At 42.8% G+C, this 16,239-nt stretch overlaps 1 protein-coding gene across 1 annotated transcript; it reads right to left on the bottom strand.

Annotated features, from left to right (window-relative positions):
- Window positions 1-6,750: 6,750 nt before the first annotated feature.
- On the bottom strand, window positions 6,751-7,219 carry LOC115510800 (60S ribosomal protein L31-like). The gene has a single exon (XM_032595641.1). The coding sequence runs from the start codon at window positions 7,198-7,200 to the stop codon at window positions 6,922-6,924; it is 279 nt and encodes a 92-aa protein (XP_032451532.1). The 5' UTR covers window positions 7,201-7,219; the 3' UTR covers window positions 6,751-6,921.
- Between the last annotated feature and the right edge of the window lie 9,020 nt (window positions 7,220-16,239).

Genomic DNA, 16,239 nt, shown 5'->3' with positions numbered 1-16,239 from the left:
GCTAACAGCGTAGAGCCTGCTTGGTATTCTCTCCCTCCTCTCTCTATGCTCTTCCCTCCACTTGTGCTCGCTCTCTCTCTCTCTCTCAAAATAAGTAAACATTAAAAAAAGAATATTTGGGGGGCGCCTGGCTGGATCAGTCAGGGGAACAAGCGACTATCTCAGGGTTGGGAGTTCAGGTCCCACCTTGGGCATAAAGCTTACTTAAGCAAAAATAAAAATTAAATTAAAAGATAAACTCATCCATGGGGCGCCTGGGTGTCTCAATCGGTTGAGCGTCCAACTTCAGCTCAGGTCATGATCTTGCGGTTCGTGGGTTCTGTGCTGACAGCACAGAGCCTGGAGCCTGCTTTGGATTCTGTGTCTCCCTCTCTCTCTGCTCCTCCCCTGCTCACACTCTGTCTCTCTGTCTCTTCCTCAAAACTAAATAAACGGTAAAAAAAACGACAACTCATCCATGAAATTATAAAATATATATATATTTTTCTAGGTGCTTGTCTTATTAACATTTGAATTAAATAATGGTGGTTTAGTGAAAAAATAGAATGTGGAAGACAGGGAACTTTCTCAGTTCGCTTTTTAAAAAAAAATTTTTTTTTTAGCGTTTATTTATTTTTGAGACCGTGCAAGAGACAGAGTGCAAGCAGCGGAGGGGCAGACAGAGGGAGACACAGAATCCGAAGCAGGCTCCAGGCTCCGAGCTGTCAGCCCAGAGCCAGAGCCCGACGCGGGGCTCGAACTCACCAACAGTGAGATCATGACCTGAGCCAAAGTCGGACAGGCGCCCCTCTCAGTTCTCTGTACCTGAGTTTCAGTGATGTACATGGTTGAACTTCATATGAAGGTTAGTGAGAAGCACTGGCTGCTGGTGTTTCTCCAGTGTCTGTGGACAGTAGACCCCTCACACGCACCTATTAAGACACATTTGGCTTTTAATCCAGGGTATATATTTCTAAACTAGCAGCTGGGAAAATCTAAGGCTAAATTTTTGGTAGATTATTACTAGATCCATCCTGAAGCAAAACAGGAATACAAGACAAGGGCAGTATGTATAAATAGGTTTCTTGAAAGCTTGATGCAAATAATGGAATGAAAAGCAAAAACCTGGACACTTGCTATATGTATATATGCCCCTGCTTAAATAATAAGCCTTGTAATGGCTTACTATGTGGCTCTTGAGAAGAATGAGTTGGATCTCAGCCTGCTGACTTGGAAGGATGTCCATGATCTGTTATTAAGTAGAAAGAAATTACCATGCAGATGCCTATTTATACCATGAACTCATTTCTTAGGGAAAAGCAAACTTATGTATGTAGGGAATGGATTTAAAGAGTGTGTATTAGAGTTCTCCAGAGAAACAGAACCAATAAGGTGTGTGTGTGTGTGTGTGTGTGTGTGTGTGTGTGTGTACATAAATAATTTATTTTAAGAGATAGGCTCATGCAGTTGTGGGGAATCGGCAAGTCTAAAATCTGTCAAGGTGGGAGGGCAGGCCAGTAGACCGAAAACCCGGGCAGGATTTCTGTTACAGTCTTGAAGCAGAATTCCTTCTTCAGAAATCCTCAGTTTGTTCCTCTTGAAGCCTTTAACTGATTGGATGGGGCCCACCATTTTATGGAATGTAATCTTAAACTGATTGTGGCCTGTATTCACATCTACAAAATACCTTCGCAGCGACATCTAGTGTTTGCCATACGACGACACCATAGCCTAGCCAAGTTGACACAAAATTTGACAATCACAGGGTAGAAAGAATTAGAAATCTTTTCCTTATATGTAATTGTATTATATTGGTTTTTCAAAAGGCTGTGTTTTGTCGTTTAAAACAAAATCTTAAACCCCAAACCTGGGGTACCTCGTGGGTGGCTCAGTCTGTTAAGCATCCTACTCTTGATTTCAGCTCAGGTCATGATCTCATGGTTCGTGTGATCAAGTCCTACGTCGGGCTCTGTGCTGACAGGTGGAGGCTCTCTCTGTCTCTTTCTTTCTGCCCCTCTCCTGCTCTCTCTAATAGATAAAGGTAAAAACAACCCCATCCAAACCCCAAAAGGACTAGCTTGGAATACAGATGTCCTATTTATGGTAAATGGGAGGGGGTGTAGAGGCAGGATTTGCAGTATATATAATATTCTATTTATATTTTAACTATATAATATTTCTAAAAGTATATTAAAGGTCAAACTTAAAATTTAGCTAATAAGGATAAATGGGGAACTTTTGCTGTTTTTTTTTTCAGTTTCTATTTGCTTTTTGTTCAATGAACTTAATACCTTTATAATTAAAAAACTTTTTAATTTTAATTTTTATTATTTTTTATTTTAGGGAGAGAGCATGAGGGGGAGAGGGCAGAGGGAGAAAGAGAATCTCAGGCAGGCTCCATGCTCAGTGCAGAGACTGACACAGGGCTCGATCCCACAACCCTGGGATCATGACCTGAGCCAAAATCAAGAGTCAGACGCTCAATTGACTGAGCCACTCAGGTGCCCCTAAAAAACAATCTAACTCTTTTTTTTTTTTTTTTTTTTTTTAGCTGGTGGGGGATACCTCTAGAGAAAGTGCATCATGTGGGCTGTGTACCTACCCTCTAAATTCCTGGGTTATTTTACACAATTCTTAGTCTTTCTCTGACCATGCTGACTTTCAGGTTATACTGTTTCGTTGATTTGGTAAAGACAGCCACGTTCTTAGGATATTTTGCCTCGCTAACTGTAACCTTGCAAGTACATTTCTGAAACACTCCACAATTCTTTAGGGAAAGAGCAGCTGACTGAATATAAGTTATTGCCTGTCTTCACTGAACATGTGCCTGCGAGTTCTGATCATTCTAGACTTAAAAGGAATCCACCTCTTACGGTCAGAGCCAGAGTTACGAACATCCAAGAACAGCTGAAGGCTACTGGCAGCCTTCATCTTTAATTACATCCCTGCTTTAATCTGCTGTACCACGTTGTGCTTTTTTAATCCGATAACTTGCGTATGGTTAGATAATGCGGTAAATACTTGTGGTAAACGGAAACAGTCTTCTGAGATTTGCTTATTTCTTCTGGGATTCTTATATGGGGTTATCTCGGGGTCACCAAGGAGCCTGTGAGAATTCAGAACTCTTTTCATCTTGAAGAACTGACTCCATACCCATTGAATAAAACTCCACATTCTCTTTTCACCACCCCCTCTCCCTGGCAGCCAGCATCATACTTTGTTTTTTATGACTTTGACTACTCCACGCACCTGATATAAGTGGAATCATATGGCATTTGTTTTGTTTTTTTTTTTGTGACTGGCTTATTCCATTTAGCATGATGTCTTCAAGGTTCATCCAAGTTGTAGCATATTGCAGAATTTCCTTCCTTTTAACGGCCGAATAATATTCCATCGCATGTATAGACCAGATTGTGCTTATCTGTTCATCTATCGATCATGTGGGTTTCTTCCATGTTTTAGCTGTTATGGATGCTGCTGCTGTGAACGTGAATGTACAGATAGCTCTTTGGGATCCTGCGTTTGAGCCTTTGGGTGTATACCCAGAAGTTGAATGGCTGGATCATATGGTAATTCTACTTAGATTTTTTTTGAGGAACTGAATATTGTTTTCCGTTGGGGACTGTACCATTTTACATACCTTCCAGTAGTGCACCAGGGTCCTAATTTTAACACATCCTGGCCAACACTAATTGTTTTTTGTTTTTTTTAGGAGTACCCATCCTAATGGGCATGAGGTGGCATCTCACTGTGGTTGTGATTTGCATTTCCCTGATGATTAGTGATGTTGAGACTCTTTTCATGGCTTGTTGGCCATTTGTATATCCTCTTTGAACACATGTTTATTCAAGTCTTTAACCCATTTTTGAATCAGGTTGTTTATTTGTTGTTGAGTGTTAGGAGTTCTTTATATACTCTGGATATAAATCTCTGACGAGATACATGATTTGCAAATATTTTCTTCCATTCTGTGAGTTGCCTTTTTACTCTGTTGACAGTGTCTTCTGATGCACAAAATTTTTTAATTTTTATGAAATCCAATTCGGCTGTTTTTGTTGTCGTTACCTGTGCCTTGGGTGTCATATCCGAAAAATCATTACCGAATCCAATGTTGTGAAGCTTTTATACTATTTTTTAAAGAGTTTTATTGTTTTAGTCTTTATTGTGTTACATTTAGGTCCTTGGTCCATTTTGAGGTCATTTTTTTTAAGATTTTATTTTTTAAGCAATCTCTACACCCACCGTGGGCTCAAACTCACAACCCCGAGATCAAGAGTCAATATGCTCCACCAACTGAGCCGGCCAGGTCCCCTGTTTTGAGTTAGTTTCAGTATATGATGTTCGTTAAGGGTCTAACTTCATCCTTTTGCATGTGGACATCTACTTTCCCTGACACCATTTCTTAAGAAGACTGTCTTTTCCCTGTTGAATGGTCTTAGCACCCTTGTCAAAAATCATTGGAACATATGTGTGAGGATTTATTTCTGAGCTTTCCGTTTCATTGGTCTGTTTATTTTTATGTCAATACACGCTGTTTTGATTACTGTAGCTTTGTAGTTGGATTTGAAATCAGGAAGTGTGAATCCTCCAGTTTCGTCCTTTTTTGAGATTTTTCTGGCTTTTTGGAGTCTTGATATTCCATGTGAATCTTAGGATGAGGTTTTCTATTTCTGCAAAAACTGTTGGGATTTTGATAGGGATTGCATTGACTCTTAGATTGCTTTGGGCAGTATTGACGTTTTAACAGTATTAAATCTTCTAATCCATGAACGTGGGATATGTTCCCATTTATTTATGTCTCCTTTAATTTCTTTCAGCAGTGTTTTGTAGTTGTACAGGTCTTTCACCTCCTTGGTTAAATTAATTCCCAAGCATTTTATTCTTTTTGATGCTATTGTAAATGGAATTGTTTTTATAATTTCCTTTGCAGATTGTTCATTGTTCCTGTGAATGCAACTGATTTTTGTGTGTTGGCTTTGTATCCTGCTGCTTTTCTGATTCATTTATTGGTTCTAATAGTTTTTTGTTGTTGTTGTTTTTTGTTTTTGGTCTGTGCATGTGGGGCCTTTAGGGTTTTTTTCAAATCATCTGCAAACGGAGATTATTTTACTTCTTCCTTTCCAGTTTGGATGCCTTTTATTTCTTTTTGTGTCCTAATTGCTCTGGCTAGAACTTTGTTTATTTTAAATTGTTTTTTTCAACGTTTATTTATTTTTGGGACAGAGAGAAACAGAGCATGAACGGGGGAGGGGCAGAGAGAGAGGGAGACACAGAATCAGAAACAGGCTCCAGGCTCTGAGCCATCAGCCCAGAGCCCGACACGGGGCTCGAACTCACGGACCGCAAGATCGTGACCTGGCCGAAGTCGGACGCTTAACCGACTGCGCCACCCAGGTGCCCCTCTGGCTAGAACTTTGAGTACTGTGTTGAACAGAAGTGGTGAAAGTGGGCCTTCTTGCCTTGTTCCTCATCTTAGAGGAAAAGCTTTCAGTTTTTTGCCACTAAGTATGATAGTCTTTGTGGCATTTTTATATACGGCTTTTATCACTTTGAGGAAGTAGGAAACTATTACTAGTTTGTTGGGTGTTTTTATCATAAAAGGGTGTCGAATTTTGTCAAATCCTTTCTCTGCATCAATTGAGATGATCATTTTTTCCCCCTTCATTCTGTTGATGTGGCATATTATATCAATCAGTTTTTGTATATCAAACCATCCTTGCATTAAGGGAATCGATTCTCCTTGGTCATAATGTATAATCCTTTTACTCTGCTGCTGAATTCAGTTTACTAATATTTTGAAGATTTTATCAATGTTCATAGTGGCTATTGATAGGTAATTTTCTGTTCTTGTAATGTCTGGCTTTGGCATCAGGGTAATGTTGGCCTCATAGAATGAGTTAGGAAGTGTTTCCTCTTCTTCAGTGTTTTGGAAAAGTTTGAGGATTGGTAAATACGTGGTAGAATTCACCAGTGAAACCATGAGACCCAGGGCTTTTCTTTTTAGGAGATTTTTTTTTTTTGATTACTGACTCAATTTCCTTACTAGTTATAGGTCTATTCAGATTTTCTGTGATTTAGTCTTGGTACATTTTTGTTCCTGGGAGTTTGTCTATTTCATCTAGAATATTTAATTTGTTGGCGTACAGTTCATAGTATTCTCTTATAATTCTTTTTATTTCTGTAGAATCAGTAATGGCCTCACTTTCTGATTTTAGTAACTTTAGTCTTTCTTCTTAGTCTATCTAGTTAAATTGCATTAATGTTTTCAAAGAAGCAACTTTTGGTTTCATTGGTTTTCTCTAATCTCTTTCATTTGTCTCTGCTCTAGTCTTTATTTTTATTACTTTTTTAAATGTTTATTTTTGAGAGAGAGAGAGAGAGAATGTGAGTGGGGGAGGGCCAGAGAAAGAGGGAGACACACAATCCAAAGCAGGCTCCGGGCTCTGAGCTGTCAGCACAGAGCCTGACACGGGGCTCAAACCCACAAACTGTTAGATCATGACCTGAGCCGAAGTCAAACTCTTAACTGACTGAGCCACCCAGGTGCCCCTGCTCTAGTCTTTATTATCTCCTTCTTTCTGCTACCTTTGAGTTTAGTTCTTTCTTCTTTTTCTAGTTCTGCAAGTTGTAAAGTTAGGTTGTTGTAGATTTAAAATTTTTCTTGTTTTTAAATGTGTTTGTAGCTATAAATTTCCCCCATTGTACCACTTTCACTGTGTCCTATGTGTTTTTCCAAGTTGTATTTTCATTTTTGTCTCCAAATATTTCTAATCCCCCCCCTGTTTTTTTGTGTTTTTTTTTTTTTTTTGCAGTTTTATACCTTTATTTGACAACCAGCAATTAGTTCTCATCCACATTAACAGTCTGTAGATTTTTGAAAGTGGTGACAAGTACATAGGTAACCAACGTACAGAGCTTGTTTGGTGAATCCTCATCCTTTTGTTACGTTTTTCTGGACGACCGCACATGGATACGGCATGGGACATTCCTTATCCCTTTGGCCCAGACAGCTTTGTTGAGCCTGGTGTCAATGCACACATCTGGGGTTCCCATCTCCTTCATAGCAAATTTCCGGATCTCTTTGAGTGCCCGAGGGGCACGCTTCTTGAAACCCCCTCCATGGATGCGCTTGTGAATGTTGATGGTGTATTCTCTGGTCGCTACCTCGCTGATGGCAGAACGGCCCTTCTTCTTCTCGCCACCCTTCTTTGCCGGAGCCATCCTGCCAGGCCCGGGTCGGAAAGCTCTAATTTCCCTTCTGATTTCTTTGATCCATTAGTGGCTTAAAAGTGGGGTGTTCAATTTTTTTTTAAAGTTTATTTATTTATTTTGAGGAAGAGAGAGAGAGCGTGAGTGGGAGGGGGCAGAGAGAGAGGGAGAGAGAGAATCCCGAGCAGGCTCTGTGCTGTCAGTGTGGAGCCTGAGGCAGGGCTCCATCTCACAAACCGAGATCACGACCTGAGCTGAAATCAAGAATCGGATGCTTCCAGGTGCCCTGTGTTGTTTAATTTCTATAATTTTGTGAATTTTTCAGTTTTGTCGTTGGTTTCTTTTTCTTTTTTTCTTTTTAAAGATTCTAAGTTATCTCTACACCTGGTGTGGGGCTTGAACTCACAACCCCGAGATCGAGAGTTCCACACTCCACCGACTGCACCAGCAAGCCTTCCCTTGTTATTGGTTTCAAATTTCATCCCACTGTGGCCAGAGAAGAGCTCTGTATGACATTTAGTTTTCTAAATCTACTGAGACTTAATTTGTAATTCAACATATGGTTATCCTGGAAAATGTTGTTTCAAGCGCACTTAAAAAGAATGTGTATTCTCTTGTTGGGGAGAGTGTTCTATATATGCCTGTTAGCTCTAGTTGGTTTATTGTGTTAAGACCTTATTTCCTTGGGGCGCCTGGGTGCTTCAGTCAGTTAAGCAGCCGACTTAGGTTTAGATCAGGTCATGATCTCATGGTTCCTGAGGTCGAGCCCTATTTCAGGCTCTGTGCTGACAGTGCGGATCCTGCTTGGGATTGTCTCTCTTCTTCTCTTCGCTTCTCTCTGGTGCACGTGCCTGCTTTCTCTCAAAATAAATAAATAAACTTTAAAAAAAAAAAGACCTTTATTTCCTTATTTATTTTCTGTTCGATTGTCTTATCCATTATTGTAAATGGGATATTGAAGTCTCCAACTTCCAATTACTGTTGCAGAACTTTCTATCTCTCCCTTCAATTCTGTCAGTTTTTGCTTCAACAATTTTGATGATTTGTTATTAGGTGTGTAAATGTTTGTAATTGTTATATATCATCTTACCTTATTAAACCTTTTATTAATATATAACATCTTTCTTTTTCTCTTGTAAGCGCTTTTGACTATTTTGTCTGATGTTAATATAGCCCACTTGCTCTCTTTGGTTACTATTTGTATGGAATATCTTCTTCCTTTTACTTTCTTTTTTCTTTTCCTTTTACTTTCAGCCTGTTTGGTCTTTGGATCTCAAGTGAGTCTTGTATACAGCATATATTTGGATCTTGTATTTTAAATCCATTCTTCCAATCTTTGTCTTTTGAGTAACAGTTTAGTCCATTTACATTTAAAGTAATTATTAATAAGGAAGGACTTCTGTCATTATGTTATTTGTTTTCTTTATGCCTCATAACTTTTTGTCCCTCATTTCCTGCATTACTGTCTTCTTTTGTGTTTACTTGACTCCTTGTAGTAATATATTCAAATTCTTTTCTCATTTCCTTTTATGTATATTCTATAGAAATATTCTTTGTGGTTACCATGGAGATTGCATTTAACATGCTAAAATTATAACACTTTAATTTGAATTTATACTAGCTTAACTTCAATAATGTACAAAAACTCTATCTACTTCTTTACAACTCTGTCCCCAGCCCTTTGGTTGTTGATGTCACAAATTATTTTATACATTGTGGGTCTGAAACAAACCAGTGCTTTTAAAAAATGCATTAGTCTCTTAAATCATGTACAAAATAAGATAATGGAGTTATAAGCCAAGGTCACAGTAATGCCAGCTCTTACACTAATAATTTAAAATTTTTTCTTTAAGGAACAGCTGGGTGGCTCAGTCGATTGAGTGTCCGACTCTTGATCTCGGCTCAAGTCATGATCTCATGGTTTGTGAGATTGAGCCCCCGGTCGGGCTCCATGCTGACGGCACAGAGCCTGCCTGGGATTCTCTCTCTTCCCCTCTCTCTCTGCCCCTCCTGCACTCATGTGCTCTGTCTCTCTCTCTCTCAAATAAATAAAAAAATTTTAAGAACACAAAATTTTTTCTTTAAATAATAATACTAACTTTTTATTACTCATGTACTTACCTTTGTTGAGATCTTTATTTTTCCAAATGGTTTTGAGTTACTGGCTAGTGTCCTTTCATTCCACCTTGTAGGATTCTCTTAGGCACTTATTTTAGGGCAGGTGTAGTTGTCATGACTCCCCCAGCTTTTATCTGGGAATATCCTCATTTATTCCTCACTGGGAGGACAACTAGTGTGATATCATAGTTGAATACCGTATACCATACTCTACCGGTAGAAATCAGTGTTTTTCCTTAGAGAATAAGGAAGAAGGATTAAAGACAAGTTAATCTGGTCAAGGTTGATTTGTCTTTCATTCTCAACAATTAAAGTAAGAACTCTGAGCTACCCTGATATTTATCTAGTGGGTGATGGTACAAAGAGTATTCTTTGTAAAAATAAATCATTTTCGGTAATACATGTAGACAGGACAAAGTTCAAAAGATACCAGAAGTTATGCAAAAAAGTCCTCTTGCCCTGTGCTCCCCACCCCCTATCATTTTTTTTTTTTTTTTATCTGCAGAGGCAACTGGGTACCTTTGTGTGTGCGTGTGTATCCTTCCAGAGGAATGTATTATTTTCTTTTTTTTAATGTTTATTTTTGACAGAGAGAGAGAGAGAGCTGGGGGCAGGGCAGAGAGAGAGAGGGAGATAGAGGATCCAAAGTGGGCTCTGCACTGAAAGTAGAGACCCTGATGTGGTATCGACTCGCGAACTGTGAGATTGTGACCTGGGCCAAAGTCAGACGCATAACTGACTGAGCCACCCAGGCGCCCCTAGAACTACTTCATTCTTTTTAAAGACTAATTTGCATACTACTCTGGGGTTGTGCCATATTATTTCATCAGTAGGGAATTGTTTCCAATTCTTTTGCTACTTCAAAAACAGTACATTAAGAATCTTTGTATATTGGGGCACCTGGGGGGCCCAGTGGGTTAAACGTCTGACTCTTGATTTTGGCTCAGGTCATGATCTTGTGATCGTGAGATGAATCCCCGCAGGGGGCTCCTTGCTGGTGTGGAGCCTGCTTGGGATTCTCCCTCTCCCTCTGCCCCTCCCCATTTGCTCGTGCTTTCCCTCTCTCTCTGTCTCTCTCTCTCTCTCTCTCTCTCTCTCTCTCTCTTTCTCTCCATAAAAAAAAGAAAAAAAAGAATCTGTGTATATTTATCATTTTCTTCACGTCTGCAAATATTTCCAAAGAATGAAGTACTGGGTCAGAGTTATTGTAATTTTGATAGCGACTACTGAATTACGCTCCACAAAGGCTGGGCCAGTTAACACTTCTGTATTTAATAGTATTAGCAAACTTTCTGATCTTTGCTAATCTATATGAAATTAAGCGTACTTTCTTAGCAAAGTAGTGTTTATATTTACACATATATATATTTTAATGTTTTATTCATTTTTGAGGGAGCGTGAGTGGGGGGAGGCGGGGGGGGGGGTACAGAGTCCGAAGTGGGCTATGTGCTGACAACAGCAAGCCCAGTACGGGCCTCTAACTCACAAACGAACTCACAAACCATGAGATCACGATCTGAGCTGAAGTCAGACATTCAACCGACTAAGCCCCCCAGGTGCCCCTTACATTTTTATATTTTTATGGATTTGTATTTCTGTATATTCATGTTTCTTTTGAGTTGTTTGTCCTTTCCTTGCTGTCACTTATTGTCCATGATGTGACTTCCAGGTATTTTTTCTTAGTTTGTCATTTGATTTTTGACTTTGAATACGGTATTCTTTTTAACCATCTAGAACTTTGTTTTTTGTAGTCAAATTTATCAAAAAAAATTTTTTTATGGCTTCTGATTTGGGGACGTGGTGGGTTCATCAGATTATGCATTGTGGAGCTCAGCTGTTCAGATCCGAATCTTAGTTCTGCTGCTTGCTTGCTGCGTGTCTCTGGGCAAGTTACTTAACCTCTCTGTGCTTCATTCTCCTCATCTGCGAACTTGGGATAATAATAGGACTTCATAGACTCCTGGTGAAAATGAGAAGAGTTAACATCTGGCAAGTAGGAGGGCACATTGGAAAAACCCTATGTAAATGTTTCCAGTTGTATCAGGATAGATTAGGTGATGCTGCAGGAACAAATAACCCCAACATCTCGGTGGCTTGTAACAAAGATTCATCTCTTAAACACAACTCCGCGTTCATTACAGATCAACTGCGGCTCTGCTCTACCTTGTTTTCCCTGGACCCAAGCTGATGGAACTTATTTTGGTATATGGTTGGTCTGTGGCACAGAGGGAAGAGATCATAGTGAAGCGCACACAGGCTCCAAGTGTCTACTTGGAAGCGAGACACTTCGCTTCTCACATTTCATTGGCCAAAGAAAGTCACGTGGCCACGCCGGAGTTCCACAAGCTAAAGTTCCGCAAGATAAGCATGCGTTATCCTCCTGGGCCGGGAACATCCAAAAAAAAGGCCATCACAGGCAAGGACGTTTTAACACGTAGTTATACAATCTCCTACAGCCCTGATTATCTTGCATTGTTTGTGGGCCTCCACACAAAGATTGTAAAAAATTCTTCCCCTGACCGTGTCTCCCGAGGAGGGCCCCGAAAATACTCCCTTCCCTTCAGCGGGGTATCACGAGATGTGCTGATGGGAGCAGTCACTTCCTTTAGAAACTTCGCGGTGGGTGTCCTCTGCAGGCTGAGAATGGCAATGAGAAGTGCTGCCACTTAAGTGGATTCCGAGTTAAGAGGCCAAGTGACCGCGTTTAACACCAGGGACACTGGGCGTGATTCCTGCAGATGGCAACAGGTCCACAGTGGCCAGTAGAACGCTGTGACTTGTGAGGATCTCTGATGCCCACCTACGAACGGAATAGGTGGTCAGCCCGCTAAAACGCAATTTGATTTACGTAATCGGAAATTGTCAGGTCAGCAGAGATCTGATTTGGGCCTCGATAGTCGAGTCCCGGCCTCTCGCCCAGTTCCGAGAGCTCAGCTCCATCGCAGACCTGGAGCCCTTTGACACTGCTGAGCCCTTTGACACTGAGCCACCCTGGCGCCTCCCCCACCAAACATCTTTTTTTTTTTTTTTTTTAACGGTGGGAGGAAATGGAAAAATCCGAGAGTACTCCCGAGCTGCAGTGGTGTTAGACAGTGGGGCAGAAATACCTGCAAAATCCCGGAGGCAGCTTCAGAGACTCCTCACAGCGACCCAGCGCGGTGCAGGGAGCAACCAGATGTTCCGTGTCCAAGAGTGATGGAAGATATTGTGGAGCTGTGGTTGGGCCTGGAGAGGGTCTGGCAGTTGGGGGACGGCTCCAAGTAACTAGGGACCCTCAGTGCTCAGCTGTCATGTCTTTCCCAGGGTGGGCTTCTCTGGCTGAGGCCCAGCTTGCCATCATATGCTGCTGTGGTACCCTGGACTTGCCCTTCTTAAAGGATAATATTCAGAGAAAGGTAACAGCATGTCTCTTAGGCAGAAATAAATGAATGAAATGGAAGGAGTACCCCAGACAGGGAAAGAAACACTATATAAAAAAGAACCAGGAAGATTATAAAAAAGGACCAGAGATTTAAAAAATGATAGTATTAAAAAAATTTTTTTTTAATGTTTATTCATTTTTTAAGAGAGAGAGAGTGTGTGACGGGCAGAGAGAGAAGGAGACACAGAATCCAAAGCAGGCTCCAGGCTCTGAGCTGTCAGCCCAGAGCCCGATGCGGGGCTCGAACCCATAAACGATGAGATCGTGACCTGAGCTGAACGCGGACGCCCAACCGACTGAGCCACCCAGGCGCCCCTATGTAACTTTGATTTTATTGCTTTAAACTTTTATTGCCACGTAACTTTGTATTTTGATGTAAACATACAAAGCTCATGGCAAGTTTTTTCTTAGGCACGCTTAAGCAACATCTTACAACTATTTGCGTCAGTGGTGGGAATCTGAATTTTTCTCAAAGGGCTTTGTACGTCTCTCGACTTGGAGGAGCTCTGAGGTGGTATGAAAAGCATCAGCCGCAGAAGGCAGGTTGTCTGAGTTCTAGCTGTGGCGTTGACGTTCACCACCTGTAGGACCTTGGGCTGGTCACCTCACCTCTGTATACCCATTTGCTCCTCTGTGGAATGGAGGGGTTTGAGCATATGGCCTTTAGATTCTCTGCCAGCTCTAAATTCTATTCTTTTGGAGGTCAAGGCCCTCGTTTGGGAATGCAGCCAAGTACTGGTTTGTGCGATTTGTACTCTGAGAATGAAGGCTGAAGTCACTGTGACTTTATGAAAACTGCCGAGATCACCAGGAGGCTGAGGGAAGAGGCCCCTATAACTTTTGTGGGCTCAGATGCAAGGCACACACTTTGGATCACTGTGATGTATGACAATGATTCCTTATGGGGGCGGATGATTCCTTATGGAATGATTCCTTATGGGGTGGCCATCAAAATCAGGGCTTCTCAATCAGTGACCTTCCCTCTCTGGAGCCCCAGGCCATTTGAGAACCAGGTTGAAATAGATATCCCGCCCCCCCCCCCCCCCCACCTTGGGACTGCATCAGATCTCTCTGGGGTGTGGCACAGAAAAATGGTTGGAAAGCAGCTGAGGAAGTTATCCTTGGAATGTGCTCAATGCATTGCTGGAAGATGCTCACAGGCGGAGGTACAGCTGTGACCCAAGTCTTGGAGGCTTTGGAAGATCAGCCTGGAGAATTCCAGAGGGATTGAAATCTAAACAACTTGAAATTTTCTCCTCCCTCTCCGTTTCTTCCTTCTCCTCTTCCCTCCCTTCTTCAATAGCTCAACCTTACTGAGCGCCTCCCATGTCTGACCATACACACACACACACACGCACACACATATATGGTCTTAGTTTATCCTCACCACACATCCTATGCCGCAAGTACTTTTATTATTTTATTTAGTACACATTTTCATATCGGGGCACTGAGGCGCAGAGGCTCAACTTGCCCACATTCACGTGCAGAAGAGATCCAGGGTACACCCTTTGGTGGTCGGGCTGTGGGGCATGGTGGGGGCACAGACGCAAGGACAGGCAAAAAGCTGGACCGCAGACCCTGGGGTAAGCCTCGCAGCGATGAGTGGTGGGTCTCAAGCGACAACTGTGGAATAAATGAAGAGACCCCGAGACTGTGTTCTCCAGCGGGGAGCTGGGTCCTGACCGCTTGCAATCCGCCAGGAGTGGACAGGAGTCCCCAAGCAGCCCATTACCGATGCGCCGGGGCTGTCTCTGCGCTTCTCACACAGACGTGGGCGGGGTTGCCCTGGGCCAGAGACCCAGCCTTGGTCCGGGGACAGCCTGGGCTCCTCCCGCCTGTGCCTGTGGCGGGTGTAGGGGGTGAGCCGGCCAGGCGCTTGAGCACGGGCCCCGCGGAGCAGCCGCCGCCACGTGGGGGCGCCCCTGAGCGCAGCGGCCACAACGTACCAGAACCACTAACTCCCAGGGGGTAGAATTGGGGCTGAGAGAACAAGGGAAGGGAAGCGGGGACCCAGGACCGCGGAACCAGCAGCATCCCTGGACTTGATGGCCACAGCTCTTCTCTAGTAAGCTCACATCCCAGTAAGGGAGTATAAATAAATATATAAAAAGTGAAAAAAAATTGTTTTTTCTTCTCCTTCCTTTGCTTGGGGTTGCCAGTTGTATTGAACAAAATGCCAGTCACACGTAATGAAATTTGCAGATGAAAATTTAAAAATACAGGATGTAGGGGCGCCTGGGTGGCTCAGTCGGTTAAGCCTCTGACTCTTGATTTCTGCTGGGGTCATGATCTGAGGGTGGAGGGAACGAGCCCCATGTGGGGCTCTGCACTGATCTGGGAGCCTGCTTAAGATTCATTCTCTCTCCCTGTCCCTGTCCCTGTCCTTCTCCGCCTCTCCTCCGCCACTCACACACTCTCTCTAAAATAATTTTTTTGAAATAAAGGATGTGATTAGGCTGGTTGAGTATCTGCATGTTATGCCATGATGTAATCATTAAGGGTATGTAATTTGAAAAAGAAGAGACGTGTTTTTGCTTTTTTTGTTGTTTTGGTTTTATTCACACACACAAAAGTTCACAGGCGAGGCCGTTCGTTTTAAAACTGGGAGCTCCACACCCTGTCTCGACCCACAACAGTCCGTCAGAGATCACCAAGACCTCCCCTCCCCACCATCCCTGCTGATGGGAGCAAGGAGGGGACCTGCTTTGTGTCGGGGGGAGGAGGGCCCCGTTTCAGACCTCGTGCCAGGGCTCCGTTATATTCGATTTCCCATTGGTATGTGCTAACAATTTCCATGCTGTGCACATACAACCGCTCTGGTCCCTGGCGGTGGAAATGCCAGCTGAGTGAGTGCTGTAGGCGGAATTAACGCGAGCAGAGGTTCAAGTCCACGTTCACGGACTCTCGCCGGAGCTGGGTTTCTAGCAGTTCGTCAGTCCCCTGAAGTCCTACTGTGCCTCCAGTTTCTTTCTTTCCTTGCCAGATCCCCCATCTGCCCCTCGGTTCCCAGGCTGCTGTGACGTCCACGCCCATGATCTTCATGTCAGAAGGCAGTCGTAAGTCTCTTTCCCTCTACCCTTTCCTGAAAGGATTGTCAAACCACCGCGACACGCGTCTTTTAATGTCCAGCAAGTGAACTTTTCAGTTTCTCTATGGCAACCCTGCAATAGCATTTGCACACATCATGGATTAAAACCATCCCCCAGAACACGAATTAGGTAGCATAAAATGAAGCCGCCGCAGAGTGGAAGACACGCCTTGCCTGATGTACTTGACTCGGGCTGGAGCGGCTGAAAGCTCCCGGCTGCAGGTGACTGCGTGTGTCCTCCGGCCCAGGCCTGCCCTCTTGCGCACCAGCGAGGTGACCTTCGGAAGCGCAGGGACTGTGTGATTTGGGCGGGTGTGAACAGGCCGCTTGGTGGCGTATTGCTATAAATACGTACGTTTTGTTTTAGGAAATTAAGATCTGGACTCAGAGCTAGTGACCAGCAGAGCCGGAAACTAGAATT

This window comes from Lynx canadensis, chromosome A1 (assembly GCF_007474595.2).
Source record: "Lynx canadensis isolate LIC74 chromosome A1, mLynCan4.pri.v2, whole genome shotgun sequence".
Lineage (NCBI taxonomy): Eukaryota > Metazoa > Chordata > Mammalia > Carnivora > Felidae > Lynx > Lynx canadensis.
This window is presented reverse-complemented; position numbering and strand designations above follow the sequence as displayed.